At 65.9% G+C, this 15,083-nt stretch overlaps 1 protein-coding gene across 2 annotated transcripts; it reads left to right on the plus strand.

Annotated features, from left to right (window-relative positions):
* The first annotated feature begins 2 nt into the window (after positions 1-2).
* On the plus strand, positions 3-15,083 carry LOC137463652 (CUGBP Elav-like family member 3). 2 transcript variants are annotated; one of them, XM_068174958.1, is made up of 13 exons: positions 4-730; positions 3,707-3,789; positions 5,715-5,763; positions 8,216-8,344; positions 8,685-8,764; positions 10,233-10,376; positions 11,243-11,381; positions 11,663-11,812; positions 11,883-11,948; positions 12,374-12,472; positions 13,037-13,180; positions 14,142-14,274; positions 14,840-15,083. In XM_068174958.1, exons 1-12 carry the CDS (start codon positions 586-588, stop codon positions 14,267-14,269), a joined length of 1,356 nt encoding a protein of 451 aa, XP_068031059.1. In that variant the 5' UTR covers positions 4-585; the 3' UTR covers positions 14,270-14,274; positions 14,840-15,083. The 2 variants fall into 2 exon arrangements, with proteins under 2 accessions (XP_068031060.1, XP_068031059.1); XM_068174959.1 differs by lacking the exon at positions 11,663-11,812 and having other exon boundaries at positions 3-730.

The following is a 15,083-nucleotide window of genomic DNA, read 5'->3' on the forward strand; positions in this document are numbered from 1 at the left end:
CCCGGGGCCGCTCCCCAGGCCCCGGTGTCGTCGCCGGTGCCGGTCCCCGGTGCTGCTCTGACATCAGCACCGGGCGGGGCGGGGCGGGGCGGCTCCAACCGGGGAAGAAAAGCGTCTCCCGGTGCCGATCTCGGTGCCGGTACCCGGAACCCGGTGCCGCTGCCCCAGCGGGCGGGGGGGCTCGGCCACCACCGGGGATCTCGGGGACCGGCGGCCGTCGCGGCCGCCATGAACCGAACCGGGCGTTGAGCTCCCCCCCGCCCCCCGCCCGGTACCGGGACCCTCCCCGAGGCCACCGGGGCGGTACCGGCGGGGCGGGCGCTCGCAGCATCCACCGGGATTTTGGGGAGCAGCACCCGGGAAACGGCCGGGACGCACCGGGAGCGCCGGGAGCGCCGCCCCCCGGGCAGAGCTGCCCCCGCCCCGCCGCGCCCCGTCCCCGGAGCCGAGCCGAGCCCCGGGGCCGCCTCGTCCTTTGTGTGCGCCGGGGCACCGGGCACCGCCGGGAGCACCGGGAGCCGAGCCCGGGCGGTGATAGCGGGGAGCGGGAGCGGCCCCGGGGCCCGGGGACCCCCCGGCGGCCCCATGAAGGAGCCCGACGCCATCAAACTCTTCGTGGGGCAGATCCCGCGGCACCTGGAGGAGAAGGACCTGAAACCGATTTTTGAGCAATTCGGGAAAATCTACGAGCTCACCGTCATCAAGGACAAGTACACCGGGATGCACAAAGGTACCGGAACCGGCAACCGGCAACCGGGGATGGGGAAAGGGAACGGCCCCGAGCAACGGGAGCTGGCAGCGGGGATGGGGCAGGGGCAGCGGGCACGGCGCCGGGCAGCGGGGGTGGGTGCGGGGCACGAGCACGGGGGTGTGGGGACAGCCCCGGGATTCGGCCACCGGTACCGGGAACGGCCCCAGATACCGGGATTAGCCCCGGGATCAGCCCAAGATGTGGCCCTCGGTACCAGGATCATCCGTGGGATTCAGCCACTGGTACGGGGAACGGCCCCCGGTACCGGGATCAGCCCCCGGATGTGGCCCCCGTAATGAGAGCAGCCGCCGGTACCGGGAATGGCCTCGTGATGTGGCTCCTGGCACCGGGAACAGCCCCGGGATATGGTCCCCGGTAGTGGGAACAGCCCCTGGTACCGGGAATAGCTCCCAGGATGAGAAATAGCCCTGGGATTCGGTCCCCGGTACCGGGAACGGCCCCATATACCGGGATCAGCCCCGGGATGTGGCCACAGACACTGGGAACAGCTCCTGGTACCAGGAAGAGCCCCGGGAGATGGCCCCCGGTACCGGGAGCGGCCTTGTGATATGGCGCCCGGTACAGGGAATAGCCCCCAGTAACTGGGAATTGCCCCGGGATGTGACCCCCAATACTGGGAACAGCCACGAACACCGGCAATAGCCCCGGGATGCAGCCCCGGTACCGGGCACAGCCCCGTGCCACGGCCTCCAGCACCAGGAACAGCTCCCGGTACCGGGAACAGCTCCCAGCACCGGGAATGGCCCTGTGACATAACCCCGGTACCGGGAACAGCCCCGGCATGGGGTCCTCGGGACTGGGACTGGCCACCGGCACCGGGGACAGCTCCCGGTACCGGGAATGGTCCCAGGATACAGCTACCGGTACCGGGAGCAGCCACCGGCACCAGGAACGGCCACTGTCACCAGGAGTAGCCCCGTGATACGGCCTGGGGTACCGGGAACATCCCCCGGTACCGGGAACAGCCCCACAAACAGCCCCAGGTACAACCGAGGGCCCCGGTACCGAGAACAGCTCCCGGTAACCGGAACAGCCCCGGTGTTGGGAACCACTCCAGATGCAACCTCCGGTACCGGGAACAGCCCCACAAACGGTACCGGGTACAACCGAGGGCACCGGCAACAGCCCCAGGAACAGCCAAAGGCCTTGAGCAACACCCACAGCTCAACCTACAGCCGCAGGCCCCGGGTACAGCCCTGGGCACCGGGAACAGCCCCGGGCACCGGGAACAGCCCCGGGAACAGCCCCGGGCACCGGGAACAGCCCCGGGAACAGCCCCGGGCACCGGGAACAGCCCCGGGAACAGCCGAGGGCACCGGGAACAGCCACAGCCCCCCAGCCCAGCCTGGGTACCCCATGTCAGGGTGTTGTACCCCGAGTGCTGGGGGTGGGGGCGGCGGGGCGGGTGGGGGTTGTGTCAGGTGTGGGGTGTTGTACCGGGGTGTTGTGTCCGGCTGTTGTGGGGTTGAGTGAGTGGGGGCTGTTGTTGGGCTGTTGTTTTTGGGGTGTTGTTAGGTGTTGTTCAGGTGTTGGGCTGTTGTTTTTGGGGTGTTGTTAGGTGTTGTTCAGGTGTTGGGCTGTTGTTTTTGGGGTGTTGTTCAGGTGTTGTTGTTCAGGTGTTGTTTTTGGGGTGTTGTAGGGCTGTTGTTTTTGGGGTGTTGTTAGGTGTTGCTGTTCAGGTGTTGGGCTGTTGTTTTTGGGGTGTTGTTCAGGTGTTGGGCTGTTGTTTTTGGGGTGTTGTTAGGTGTTGTTCAGGTGTTGGGCTGTTGTTTTTGGGGTGTTGTTAGGTGTTGTTGTTCAGGTGTTGGGCTGTTGTTTTTGGGGTGTTGTTCAGGTGTTGTTGTTCAGGTGTTGTTTTTGGGGTGTTGTTGGGCTGTTGTTTTTGGGGTGTTGTTCAGGTGTTGTTGGGCTGTTGTTTTTGGGGTGTTGTTAGGTGTTGTTGTTCAGGTGTTGTTCAGGTGTTTTTGGGCTGTTGTTTTTGGGGTGCTGTGCCCGGCTGTCGTGCCAGGTGGGTGCAGCGGTGCCAGGTGCCGCCGGGTGTTGTTTCGGGGTGCCAGGCGGGTGTTGGGTGTCACGTGGGTGCCGCTCCAGGTGACACCCAGCCCTGGGGGTGTTGGGGTGTTGTGTCAGGGGCTGGGGGTGGGAGTGGGGTGGGTGTCAGGGTGTTGTGTCGGGTGTTGTTTTGGGGTGCCAGGTGGGTGCTGGGGTGTCACCCCATGGGTCCCTGTGAGGGTGACACCGGCTCTGGGTGTCCCTGGGGGTGTCCGGGTGTCGTTTTGGGGTGTCCGGGTGTCGTTTTGGGGAGTTGTGTCTGTTCTTGGGGTGTCACGTGGTCACCCCGTTTGTCCCTGCGGGTGACACCGGCTCTGGGGGGGTCCCTGGGGGGTTGGGGGTGTCACAGCCGGGGGTGACAGTGACAGGGCCCTGCTGCCCACGCCGGGGGTATCCCCAACCCCTGACCCTGCCCCCAACACCCAGGGGGGTCCCTGAGCGCCCCAAAACCCCCGGCACCGACTGTTCCCCCGATGGGCACCGGAATTGGGGGGGGTCTCCAGGGGTCCTGGGGGGTCTCTGTGGGACCCCCAGGGGTTTTGGGGGGGTCACTGCCCCAAAATGTGGGGTCTGATGGCTTTTTGGGGGAGGTCTGGGGGCTATTTGGGGTCTCTGGGAGTTATTTGGGGTCTCTGGGGGTTATTTGGGGGAATTTGGGGTCTCTGGGAGTTATTTGGGGTCTGTGGGGGGGATTTAGGGGTCTCTGGAGGTTATTTGGGGTCTGTGAGGCTGTGGGTGTTCTGGGGGGGGGTCCCGCTACTTTTGGGGTGCTCCAGACCCTCTGTGTCACCTCGGGCTGGGGGTGAGGACACCCCGGGGGTGCCCTCCTTGCCCCCCCCCCCAAAGACCCCCGACTCTTTTTTTCCCCCCCTTTCCCCCCAGGATGCGCCTTCCTGACCTACTGCGCCCGCGAGTCGGCCCTGAAGGCCCAGAGCGCCCTGCACGAGCAGAAAACCCTGCCGGGGGTGAGTGGGGGGCGTGGGGACCCCCCCCATCCCCACCCCCGAACCCCCCCTGTGAGCCCCCAACCCGTGACAGCCCAAAATCCTCCATAAACGCCCTAAAAAATCACGCGGAGACCCCAAAAATCACAGTGAAGCCCTCTAAAAATCACCCTGAGACCACCCAAAAATCACCTACAAGCCCCCCAAAAATCAACCTTAAATCCCCTGAAATCACCCCTAAAAAACACCCTGGAACCCCCCAGAAATCACCCTGAGACCCCTCCCCAAAATCACCCTGAAACCCCCCAGAAATCCCCCCCACCGCCCCTTTTTAGGACCACCCCGGACCCCGCTGAGGGGGGGATTTTTTTCGGGGGGTGGGGGCGCCCCCGAACATCTGCGGGGTGTTTAATTAGCGCCGCTAATGAGGGCCTGGCGCTAATGAAGCGCTGCCAGGCGGGCACGGAGACAACAAAGCCCGGGATGGGGGTGGGGGGGGGGGGGGCCGGGGTGCAGCTGCCCCCCACCCCCAATTCATTTTGGGGAGGGGGGGGGTCCCACCTCCCATTCCTGATTTTTTGGGGGGGGTTTGAGGCTTCCTGGGGAGGATTTGGGGGTGTCAGAAGCGGGGTGAGAGGCGGGGGGGGTGGGGAGCAGTTTGGGGGTGCCCAGGGTGGGGAGGGGGCTCGGTGCGCGCCCCCCCCCCCGCGGGCTCCGCGCGTGTCCCGCCAGGCCCGGGGGGGATTTGGCTTCGCCGGGATAATCCCGGGATTTGGGGCCGCAAATCCGGGGGGGATTGGGCTGGGGGGGGGTGGATGAGGTTTGGGGAGGGGGGGGGGATTAGGGGCGGCCCCTCCCCCGCAGCTGCCCCCGCCTCAGGGATGGGAATGTGGGGAGGGGGGCACCACCCTCAGCGCCCCCCGAGATGCGCTAAGCCCGGGGTGGGGTGGGGGTGGGGGGTCCCGGCGTGGTTTGGGGGGGCTTGGGGGCTTTGTCCGCCCCCCTCTTTGTGCGGCCCCCCCTCCCCCCTCCCCGCTCCAGCGGCCGGGGCTGATCCAGCGCGGGGTGGGGGGGGGTGTGGGGATTAGGGGGGGATTAACGCCCCCCGCCCCCAGCCCGGGGGGGCATTTCCAGCGCCATCTGGGGCAGGGGGGGCTCGGGGCGGGGGGGGGGGGGGGCCACCTTCGCTTTCGGCGGCGAAAGGAACGCCCGGGGTCAGCCGGGGATGGACCCGCCCCCCCCCCCCCTCTCCCCCCGCAGCCCCAATTCCCCCCAAATCCCCCCCGAGAGGGGCCACGGCCGCCCCTCCCCCACACCGCCCCCCGCTCCCCGAGGGTTTGGGGGGGAGGGGCGGGGTCGCAGCGGGCCTGGGGGGGGGTTTCCCTCCCCCCCTCCCCAAATCTCCATCCGCCCCCCCCCCCCCCCCCACCCCGTCCCCGTCATTGTTTATCGCGAGCGCTGATGACGTCAGCGGCGTTGCCAGGCAACGGCGATGGGTAAATTGGGGATGAGTGGGCGGTTGCCATGGAGAGGAGCCGGCCGTTGCCTTGGCAACCGCGCATCTGCGCCCTCCCCCTCCTCCCCCCTCCCCCCCCCCACCGCCCCGTTCCTCTGGGGGGATCCGGGGTGTGGGGGGGAGGGGCGGGGGTGGGTCTACCCCACCCCCCCACCCCCCCCAATTAACGCGGGGGGGGGAGGGGCGCTCATTAACGCGGCCCCCCGGGTCCCCCTCCCCCCCCCCCCCGGCAGCGGCTCCCGTTGCCAGGTAACGGGATGCAGGCCCGGCGTTGCCATGGAGACCGGAGCATCTTTGGGGGGCGGGGGGGGGGGGTCTGGGACCCTCTGAGGGGGTGGGGGAGGTGCTGGGTGGCCGGAGGGGTCAGGGGGGGTCTCGGGGGGGTCTCTGAGTGTCCCCAAACCCCCCCCGTGTCCCCCCACCCCCACAGATGAACCGGCCAATCCAGGTGAAGCCGGCGGACAGTGAGAGCCGAGGAGGTACCGCCCCCCAAAAAACCCCAAAATCCCCCCCAAAACCCCCAAATCACCCCAAAACCCCCCTCAAACACCCCAAAATCCCCTAAATCACCCCCAAACGCCCCCAAAGTCTCCAACACCCCCTCCCCCTCCAAACCACCCCATACTCACCCCACACCACCCTGTCCCCAAACCCCGGTGTCCCCAGATTACCCCAACCCCCCCCACCCAGTGTGAGACTTCCAGGGCCACCCCACGCGTGTCCCTGTCCCCAGGGTGGCTGTCCCCAGCATGGGGTGTCCCTCCATGTCCCCATTGCCAGGAGATGTCACCCCATTCCCTTTCCCAACATCCCAGTCCATCCCAGTGTCCCCATCCCAGTGTTCCCAGTCCATCCCAGTGTCCCCATCCCAGTGTCCCCATCCCAGTGTTCCCAGTCCATCCCAGAGTCCCCATCCCAGTGTCCCCAGTCCATCCCAGTGTCCCCATCCCAGTGTCCCCATCCCAGTGTCCCCAGTCCATCCCAGTGTCCCCATTCCCCCACCCCACCCCATCCTCCCTGGAGGGTCACACCCCTCTGCATGGCACTGTCCCCGTGCCAGTGTCCCAGTGCCAGTTGTGATGTCCCCGTGTCCGTGTCCCAGTGCCACCCGTGGTGTCCCAGTGCCCATGTCCTGGTGCCAGCACAGTGTCCCCATGCTGATGTCCTGGTGCCACCCGTGGTGTCCCCATGCCCATGTCCCCTTGCCCACGTCCCAGTGCCAGCCACAGCGTCCCGGTGCCCGTGTCCCGGTGCCCGTGTCCCGGTGCCACCCATGGTGTCCCGGTGCCCGTGTCCCGGTGCCCGTGTCCCGGTGCCCATGTCCCCATACCCATGTCCCCATGCTCATGTCCCCGTGCCCATGACACCATGCCCATGTCCCCATGCCCGTGTCCCCACACCTGTGTCCCGGTGCCAGTGTCCCCATGCCCGTGTCCCGGTGCCTGTGTCCCCATGCCCGTGTCCTGTTGCCCGTGTCCCCATGCTCATGTCCCCGTGCCCATGTCCCCATGCCCGTGTCCCCATGCCCATGTCCCCATGCCCGTGTCCCCATGCCGGGGTCCTGGGGCCCGTGTCCCTGTGCCCATGTCCCCATGCCCATGTCCCCATGCCCGTGTCCCAGTGCCCGTGTCCCCATGCCCATGTCCCCATGCCTGTGTCCCGGTGCCCATGTCCCAGTGCCCATGTCCCAGTGCCCGTGTCCCCATGCCCGTGTCCCCATGCCCATGTCCCCATGCCCGTGTCCCCACGCCCGTGTCCCGGTGCCCATGTCCCAGTGCCCATGTCCCAGTGCCCGTGTCCCCATGCCCATGTCCCCATGCCTGTGTCCCGGTGCCCATGTCCCAGTGCCCATGTCCCAGTGCCCGTGTCCCCATGCCCATGTCCCCATGCCCGTGTCCCCACACCTGTGTCCCGGTGCCCGTGTCCCCATGCCCGTGTCCTGGTGCCAGTGTCCCAGTGCCCATGTCCCGGTGCCAGTGTCCCAATGCCCGTGTCCCCATGCCCATGTCCTGGTGCCCGTGTCCCCACGCCCGTGTCCCCGTGCCCCTGTCCCCATGCCCGTGTCCCGGTGCCCGTGTCCCCATGCCCGTGTCCCGGTGCCCGTGTCCCAATGCCCATGTCCCCACGCCCGTGTCCCCACGCCCGTGTCCCCACGCCCGTGTCCCCATGCCCGTGTCCCCACGCCCGTGTCCCCACGCCCGTGTTCCTACGCCCGTGTCCCCATGCCCGTGTCCCCATGCCCCTGTCCCTATGCCCATGTCCCCATGCCCGTGTCCCGGGGCCCATGTCCCGGTGCCCATTTCCCCACGCCCATGTCCCGGGGCCCATGTCCCGGTGCCCATGTCCCCACGCCTGTGTCCCGGTGCCCATGTCCCCATGCCCGTGTCCCCACGCCCGTGTCCCCATGCCTGTGTCCCCATGCCCATGTCCCCATGCCTGTGTCCCCATGCCCGTGTCCTAGTGCCCGTGTCCCCACGCCCGTGTCCTGGTGCCCGTGTCCCGACGCCTGTGTCCCCACGCCCGTGTCCCCATGCTCGTGTCCCCATGCCCATGTCCCCATGCCTGTGTCCCCATGCCCGTGTCCCCATGCCCGTGTCCCCACGCCCGTGTCCTGGTGCCCGTGTCCCCACGCCTGTGTCCCCATGCCCGTGTCCCCATGCTCGTGTCCCCATGCCCATGTCCCCATGCCCATGTCCCCATGCCCGTGTCCCCACGCCCGTGTCCCGGTGCCCATGTCCCGGTGCCCATGTCCTGGTGCCCATGTCCCCACGCCTGTGTCCCGGTGCCCGTGTCCCAGTGCCCGTGTCCCAGTGCCCGTGTCCCCACGCCCATGTCCCGGTGCCCGTGTCCCAGTGCCCGTGTCCCAGTGCCCGTGTCCCCACGCCCATGTCCCGGTGCCCGTGTCCCGGTGCCAGCGTGGTGTCCCCGCAGAGGACCGCAAGCTCTTTGTGGGGATGCTGAGCAAGCAGCAGGCGGACGAGGACGTGCGGAAGATGTTCGAGCCCTTCGGCACCATCGACGAGTGCACGGTGCTGCGCGGCCCCGACGGCACCAGCAAAGGTGGGGGCACCCGGGGCACCCCGGGGCGGGCGAGGTCCCACGGGGCTCCCAGGGGGTCCCACAGGCTCCTGGGGAGTCCCATGGGCTCCCAGGGGCTCCCCCGGGGCTCCCGGGGGGTCCCACGGGGGTCGCTGGGGTGGGCAGGGGAGATCTGTGGGGCAGGGATGGGGTTTGGGGGGAGCACAGCAGGGATGGGGTTAATGGGATTTGGGGGGTCCAGGGGGTGGGGTGGGACCCCCAGACCTCCCTGGAGGTGGCACGGAGCCAATGTCCCCGATGTCCCCGATGTCCCCAACGTCCCCAATGTCCCCAATGTCCCCAAAGTCCCCGATGTCCCCAGGCTGCGCCTTCGTCAAGTTCCAGAGCCACGCGGAGGCCCAGGCCGCCATCGCCGCCCTGCACGGGAGCCGCACGCTGCCGGTGAGGGACCGTCCTCGGCGCTGCCACCCGCGGTGTCACCTTCGTCACCGTCCCCTTCATCCTCCCAGCGCTGTCCTCATCATCGTCCCCCTGCGCTGTCAGCTTCAGCATCGTCATCATCGTCCCCTTCATCGTCCTCATCATTGTCCCTTTCATCATCCTCATCATCGTCCCCCTCATGGTCCCCTTCGTCATCCCCTTCACCGTCCTTATCATTGTCCCCTTCATCATGCTCTTCATTGTCCCCTTCATTATCCTCATCCTTGTCCTCTTCATCATCCTCATCATCATCCCCTTCATCATCCTCATCCTTGTCCCCTTCATCATCCTCATCATCGTCCCCTTCATTGTCCCCTTCATCTCCTCGTCATTGTTGTCATTGTCATCCCCACTGTCATCCTCATCACCCCCGTCATCCTCATAATCTCCATCATCTTCATCATGTCCTTCGTCACCCCTTCATCATTCTCCTCATCGTCCCCACCCCTGTCCCCCCATCCTCTTCATCACCCCATCATCATCCTCGACACTGACACCACCACCATCCCTCTCACCGTCTCTTTCATCGCCCCTTCAATGTCCCTTCATCATCCTCATCCATTATCACCTAACCACCATCCCCATCATCATCATCCTCACCACCATCCCCATCATCATCATCCTCACCATCATCCCCACCATCATCCTCTTCATCACCTCTTTTATCATTCATCTCCATCATCGTCTCCACCATTGTCCCCACCATCATGCCTCTCATCTTCTCCTTCACTGTCCCCTCATCATCCTCATCATCCCTGTTATCACCTAAGCACCGTCCCCATCATCATCCCATCATCATCCTCACCATCGTCCTCTTCATTGCCTTGCCTTCTCCACCACCATCCCATCATCCTCATCCCATTACAACCCAACCATCACCCCCATCACCGCTCCCACCACCGCCCCACTCTGTGTGACCCCAAATGACCCCGAGTGACCACGAGTGACCGTGAGTGACCACGAGTGACCATGAGTGACCATGAGTGACCGCAAGTGTCTGTGAGTGACCATGAGTGACCATGACTGAGTGACCGTGAGTGACCACGAGTGACCATGAGTGACCATGAGTGACCGCAAGTGTCTGTGAGTGACCATGAGTGACCATGACTGAGTGACCATGAGTGACCATGAGTGACCATGACTGAGTGACCGTGAGTGACCTTGACTGACTGAGAGTGACCCTGAGTGACCGTGAGTGACCACGAGTGACAGTGAGTGACCATGAGTCACCTTGACTGACCGAGAGTGACCCTGAGTGACCATGACCATGAGAGACCACGAGTGACTGCGAGTGACCGTGTCCATGTGTGACCTTGACTTGACTGAGAGTGACCCTGAGTGACCATGAGTGACTGCAAGTGACCATGAGTGACCGCAAGTGACCGCGAGTGACCACGAGTGACCGCGAGTGACCGCCGTGTCCCCGCAGGGTGCCTCGTCCAGCCTGGTGGTGAAGTTTGCGGACACGGAGAAGGAGCGGGGGCTGCGGCGGATGCAGCAGGTGGCCAGCCAGCTGGGCATGTTCAGCCCCATCGCCCTCCAGTTCGGCGCCTACAGCGCCTACACGCAGGCGGTACGGGGCACTGGGGGCACTGGGAGGGACTGGGGACACTGGGGGGACTGGGGACACCTGGGGGCACTGGGGACACTGGGGACACCTGGGGCAGTGGGAGGGAGTGGGGACACTGGGGATACTGGGGGCACTGGAATGATCAAGGGGAAGGGGGTGGGACCCCCCAAAATCCACCTGAGGTGGTTGGGGTGATGGGTGATGGGTGTTGGGAAGGGATGGACACTGGGGTGTCCCATCCATGGCGAGGTGACAGTCCCAAATCCTGTGATGGGACATCCATGGGGAGCCCATGACTCCATGTCCCAGGGTGTTGGTGGCACTGGGGTGACATCCATGGGAGTCCATGTCCCCCATGTCCCACGGTGTTGGTGGCACTGGGGTGACATCCATGGAGAGATAATTGTCCCCATGTCCCATGATGGGACGTCTGTGGGGAGCCCATGTCCCCCATGTCCCAGGGTGTTGGTGGCCTTTGGGTGACATCCATGGTGAGACAATGGTCCCACACCTCATGGCTGGTGGCACTGCGTTGACATCCATGGGAGTCCGTGTCCCCCATGTCCCAGGGTGTTGGTGGCACCAGGGTGGGCTCTATGGGGCGGTGCCAGCACCCATCCCAACGGCGGGCGGTGGCCACGGTGGCAGTGGTGGCAGTGGCCGCACAGTGCCAGGCATGTCCCCACAGCTGACGCAGCAGCAGGCGGCCCTGGTGGCGCTGGGGTGGCATCCATGGGGAGATGTTGGTCCCGGATGGGACACTGGGGTGACATCCACGGGCAGATCCCGGGGTGTTGGTGGCACTGGGGTGGGCTCCCTGGGGTGGTGGTGGCCGTGGTGGCCGCACGGTGCCAGGCGTGTCCCCACAGCTGATGCAGCAGCAGGCGGCCCTGGTGGCCGCGCACTCGGCCTACCTCAGCCCCATGGCCACCATGGCCGTCCAGATGCAGCACATGGGCACGGTCAACCCCAACGGGCTCATCGCCACCCCCCTGCCACCCTCCTCAGGTAACGGGGACAGCGGGACAGCAGGGACAGGGGGACAGAGGGGAGAGGATGGCAGTGGGGGCCACAGGGATGGGGACAATGGGGAGGGGTGGCAGTGGGGATGGGGACAGTGGGGAGGATCCCATGGATGGGATGGGGTCATCAGAGGTGGGATGGGGACACCACGGATGGGACAGGGACACTCGACCACCACCGAACGCGGTGGGGGTTCCCCACCCTCCGGGGTCACAGTCCCGGTGGTGTCCCCGGGGTGTCCCCGGCGGTGACCGCGCTGTCCCCAGGAACCAGCACCCCTCCGGCCATGGCGGCCACCCCCGTTCCGGCCATCGCGGCCCCACTGAGCGTCAACGGCTACAGCCCCGTGCCCGCGCAGCCCGCGGGACCCCCCGCCCCCGACGCCGTCTACGCCGGGGGGGTCCCCCCCTTCCCAGGTGCCCCCCGACCCTCCCCCAGCCCCCCGAGCCCCCTCGGGACCCCCCCTAACCCCCCCTGTGCCCCCAGCCCAGAGCCCCGCGGCCCCTGGGGACCCCCTGCAGCAGGCGTACGCAGGCATGCAGCACTACACTGGTGCGTACTGGGGCAACTGGGAGTGGCTGGGAGGGACTGGGAGGTACTGGGAGGGGGGTGTGCGGTACTGGGGGGCACTGGGAGGGAGTTGTGTGACATTGGGGAGCACTGGGAGGGGCTGGGGGGTTGTTGTGTGGCATTGGGGGCACTGGGAGGGACTGGGAGAGGGCTGTGGGGCACTGGGAGGGAACTGGGAGGACACTGGGGGAACTGGGAGGGCAGTGGGAGGGACTGGGGGTGTGTTGTGGGGTACTGGGGGGCACTGGGAGGGCACTGGGGTGGCACCGGTGTCGCCGGTGGCTTGGGGAGGGTGCTGTACATCACTGGGGTGGCACTGGGCGGGCGCTGGGGGGCCACTGGGCTGGCCCTGGTGGCACCGATGTCCCCGGTGACCCCGTGCCCCCCGGTGCCCGCCGTGCCCCCAGCTGCGTACCCGGCCGCCTACGGGCTGGTGAGCCCGGCCTTCGCCCCCCCGGGACCCCTGCTCGCCCCCCCGCCCCCCCCGCAGCAGCAGCAGCGTGAAGGTGAGACCCCCCCCCCGGCATCCCCAAAACTCCCCGAACCCCCGAGACCTCCCCGGGACCCCCCCAAAACCCGCCGGTCCCCCAAGACCCCCCCAGGACTCCCCTGATATACCTGAGACCCCCCCCCGGACCCCCAAAACCCCTCAGAACTCCCAAATTTTCCCAGGACCCCCAAACCTACCCCAGGACCCCAAAACTGAGACTTGGGACTCCAAAATCAGAGCTGTGAATCCAAAACGGGACCCTGGACCCCAAAACCGGAGCTGTGAACCCAAAGCAGGAGCCGGTTTGGGTTGAGAGCCCCGGTTTTGGGGTCCCGTGTCTGTTTTGGGTCGAGAGCCCTGGTTTTGGGGTCCTGTGTCTGTTTTGGGTTGAGAGCCCTGGTTTTGGGGTCTCGAGTCTCGGTTTGGGCTGAGAGCCCTGGTTTTGGGGTCCCATGTCCGTTTTGGGTTGAATGCCTCGGTTTTGGGGTCCCGTGTCCGTTTTGGGTTGAGAGCCCCGGTTTTGGGGTCCCGTGTCCGTTTTGGGGACGCAGTCCCAGGTGTGACCCCGCTCCCTCCGCAGGCCCCGAGGGCTGTAACATCTTCATCTACCACCTGCCCCAGGAGTTCGCCGACACCGAGATCCTGCAGATGTTCCTCCCCTTCGGCAACGTCATCTCCGCCAAAGTCTTCGTGGACAGGGCCACCAACCAGAGCAAGTGCTTCGGTAGGGACACTGGGGACACTGGGGACACTGGGGACAGTGGGGACATGGGGACATCAGGGACATGGGGACATTGGGGACATCAGAGACATTGGGGGCATGGGGACATTGGGATATGGGATAGGTGATGTGGGATATGGGGACATGGGGGCATTGGGGACATCGGAGACATTGGGGACATTGGGATATGGGATAGGTGATGTGGGATATGGGGGCATGGGGACATTGGGGACATCGGGGACATCAGAGACATTGGGGGCATGGGGACATTGGGGACATTGGGATATGGGATAGGCGATGTGGGATATGGGGACACGGGGGCATCGGGGACATCGGGGACATGGGGACAGTGGGGATAATGGGATAATGGGATATGGATGTGGGATAGGGGGACAATGGGAACATGGGGACATCGGGGACATTGGATACGGAGACATGAGGACATCAGAGACACGGGGACATTAGGGACATTGGGGACAATGGAATATGGGGATACGGGGGACACTGGGGATATTGGGATATGGGACACAGGGACATTGGGGACATTGGGGATAATGGGGCCATTGGGATATGGGATAGGCAAGGTGGGATATGGGGACATTGGGGATGTTGGGGACATTGGGGACATGGGCATATTGGGATATGTGATAGGGGATGTGGGTTATGGGAAATGGGGATATGAGGGACAAGGAGGGACAGCAAGGACAAGGGTGGCAGCACCATGGTCAGCACTTGGGGACACATTGGCCAGGGTCACCATTACCTGATGTCCCTGATCTGCCCAATGTCACCCCATCCCCAATGTCCCCTCTGTCCCCACTGCCCCCGATCTCCTCCATGTCCCCCATGTCCCTGCTGTCCCCCATATCCCCACGTCCCCATGATGTCCCATCTGTCCTTCATGTCCTGCATGTCCTCCATGTCCCCATGTCCCCACGCCCCCAAATGTCCCTGATGTCCTCAGGCTTCGTGAGCTTTGACAACCCTGCGAGCGCCCAGGCCGCCATCCAGGCCATGAACGGATTCCAGATCGGGATGAAGCGGCTCAAGGTGCAGCTCAAGAGGCCCAAAGACGCCAACCGGCCCTACTGAGCCCGGTGAGACCCCCGGGAACCCCCGGGACATCCCTGGGACCCCCTGGGACACCCCCAGGGACACCCCTGGGACCGTCCAAGACACTCCGGGACACCCTGGGACACCCCTGGGACCCCAGGACACCCTGGGACACCCCAGGACACACCTGGGACCCCTTGGGACACCCCTGGCACACCCCTGGGACACCCTGGGACCCTCTGGGACACCCCTGGATCACACCTGGGACACCCTAGGACACATCTGGGACACCCCCCGGGATCCCCCGGGACACCCCTGGGACCCACCAGGACACCCTGGAACCCCTGGGACACCCCCGGGACCCCCCAGGAGCCCCATGGAACCTCTCCAGGGCTGGAAAACCCCCAGGGATCTCCTTGAGACCCTCCCCAGACCACCCATGACCCCACCAGGCTGGGACCCCCTGGGCCCCCCAAGACCCCCCCAGGAACCCCCCGGGTTGGGATGTGCCCCCATTGGGATTTGGAGTGTCCCAGGGATTTTGGGGGGGCAGGAAGTGCCCCCCAAACTCTGTTTAACCCCCCGCATCCCCAAATCTTCCCTCCCCAGGTCCGGAGGCTCCGGAGCAGCACCTTTGGGTGCCCCCCCCCATTGCAGAGCAGCCCCCCCAAACCCAGCGGTGCCCGGGGTGGGGGGCTCGGTCCTGCTGGGGGGGGGCCCAGACCCCCCCACGCTCAGGAAGGATGGACCCCCCCCCTCCAGGCCCCATCCGACCCCCCCAGTCCATCCCAGTCCATCCCAGTCCAGCCCAGTCCAGGGTGCCAGTGCCACCCCCCAACCCAGCAGCCGCATC

The sequence above is a fragment of the Anomalospiza imberbis genome, chromosome 29 (genome assembly GCF_031753505.1).
Source record: "Anomalospiza imberbis isolate Cuckoo-Finch-1a 21T00152 chromosome 29, ASM3175350v1, whole genome shotgun sequence".
NCBI lineage: Eukaryota > Metazoa > Chordata > Aves > Passeriformes > Viduidae > Anomalospiza > Anomalospiza imberbis.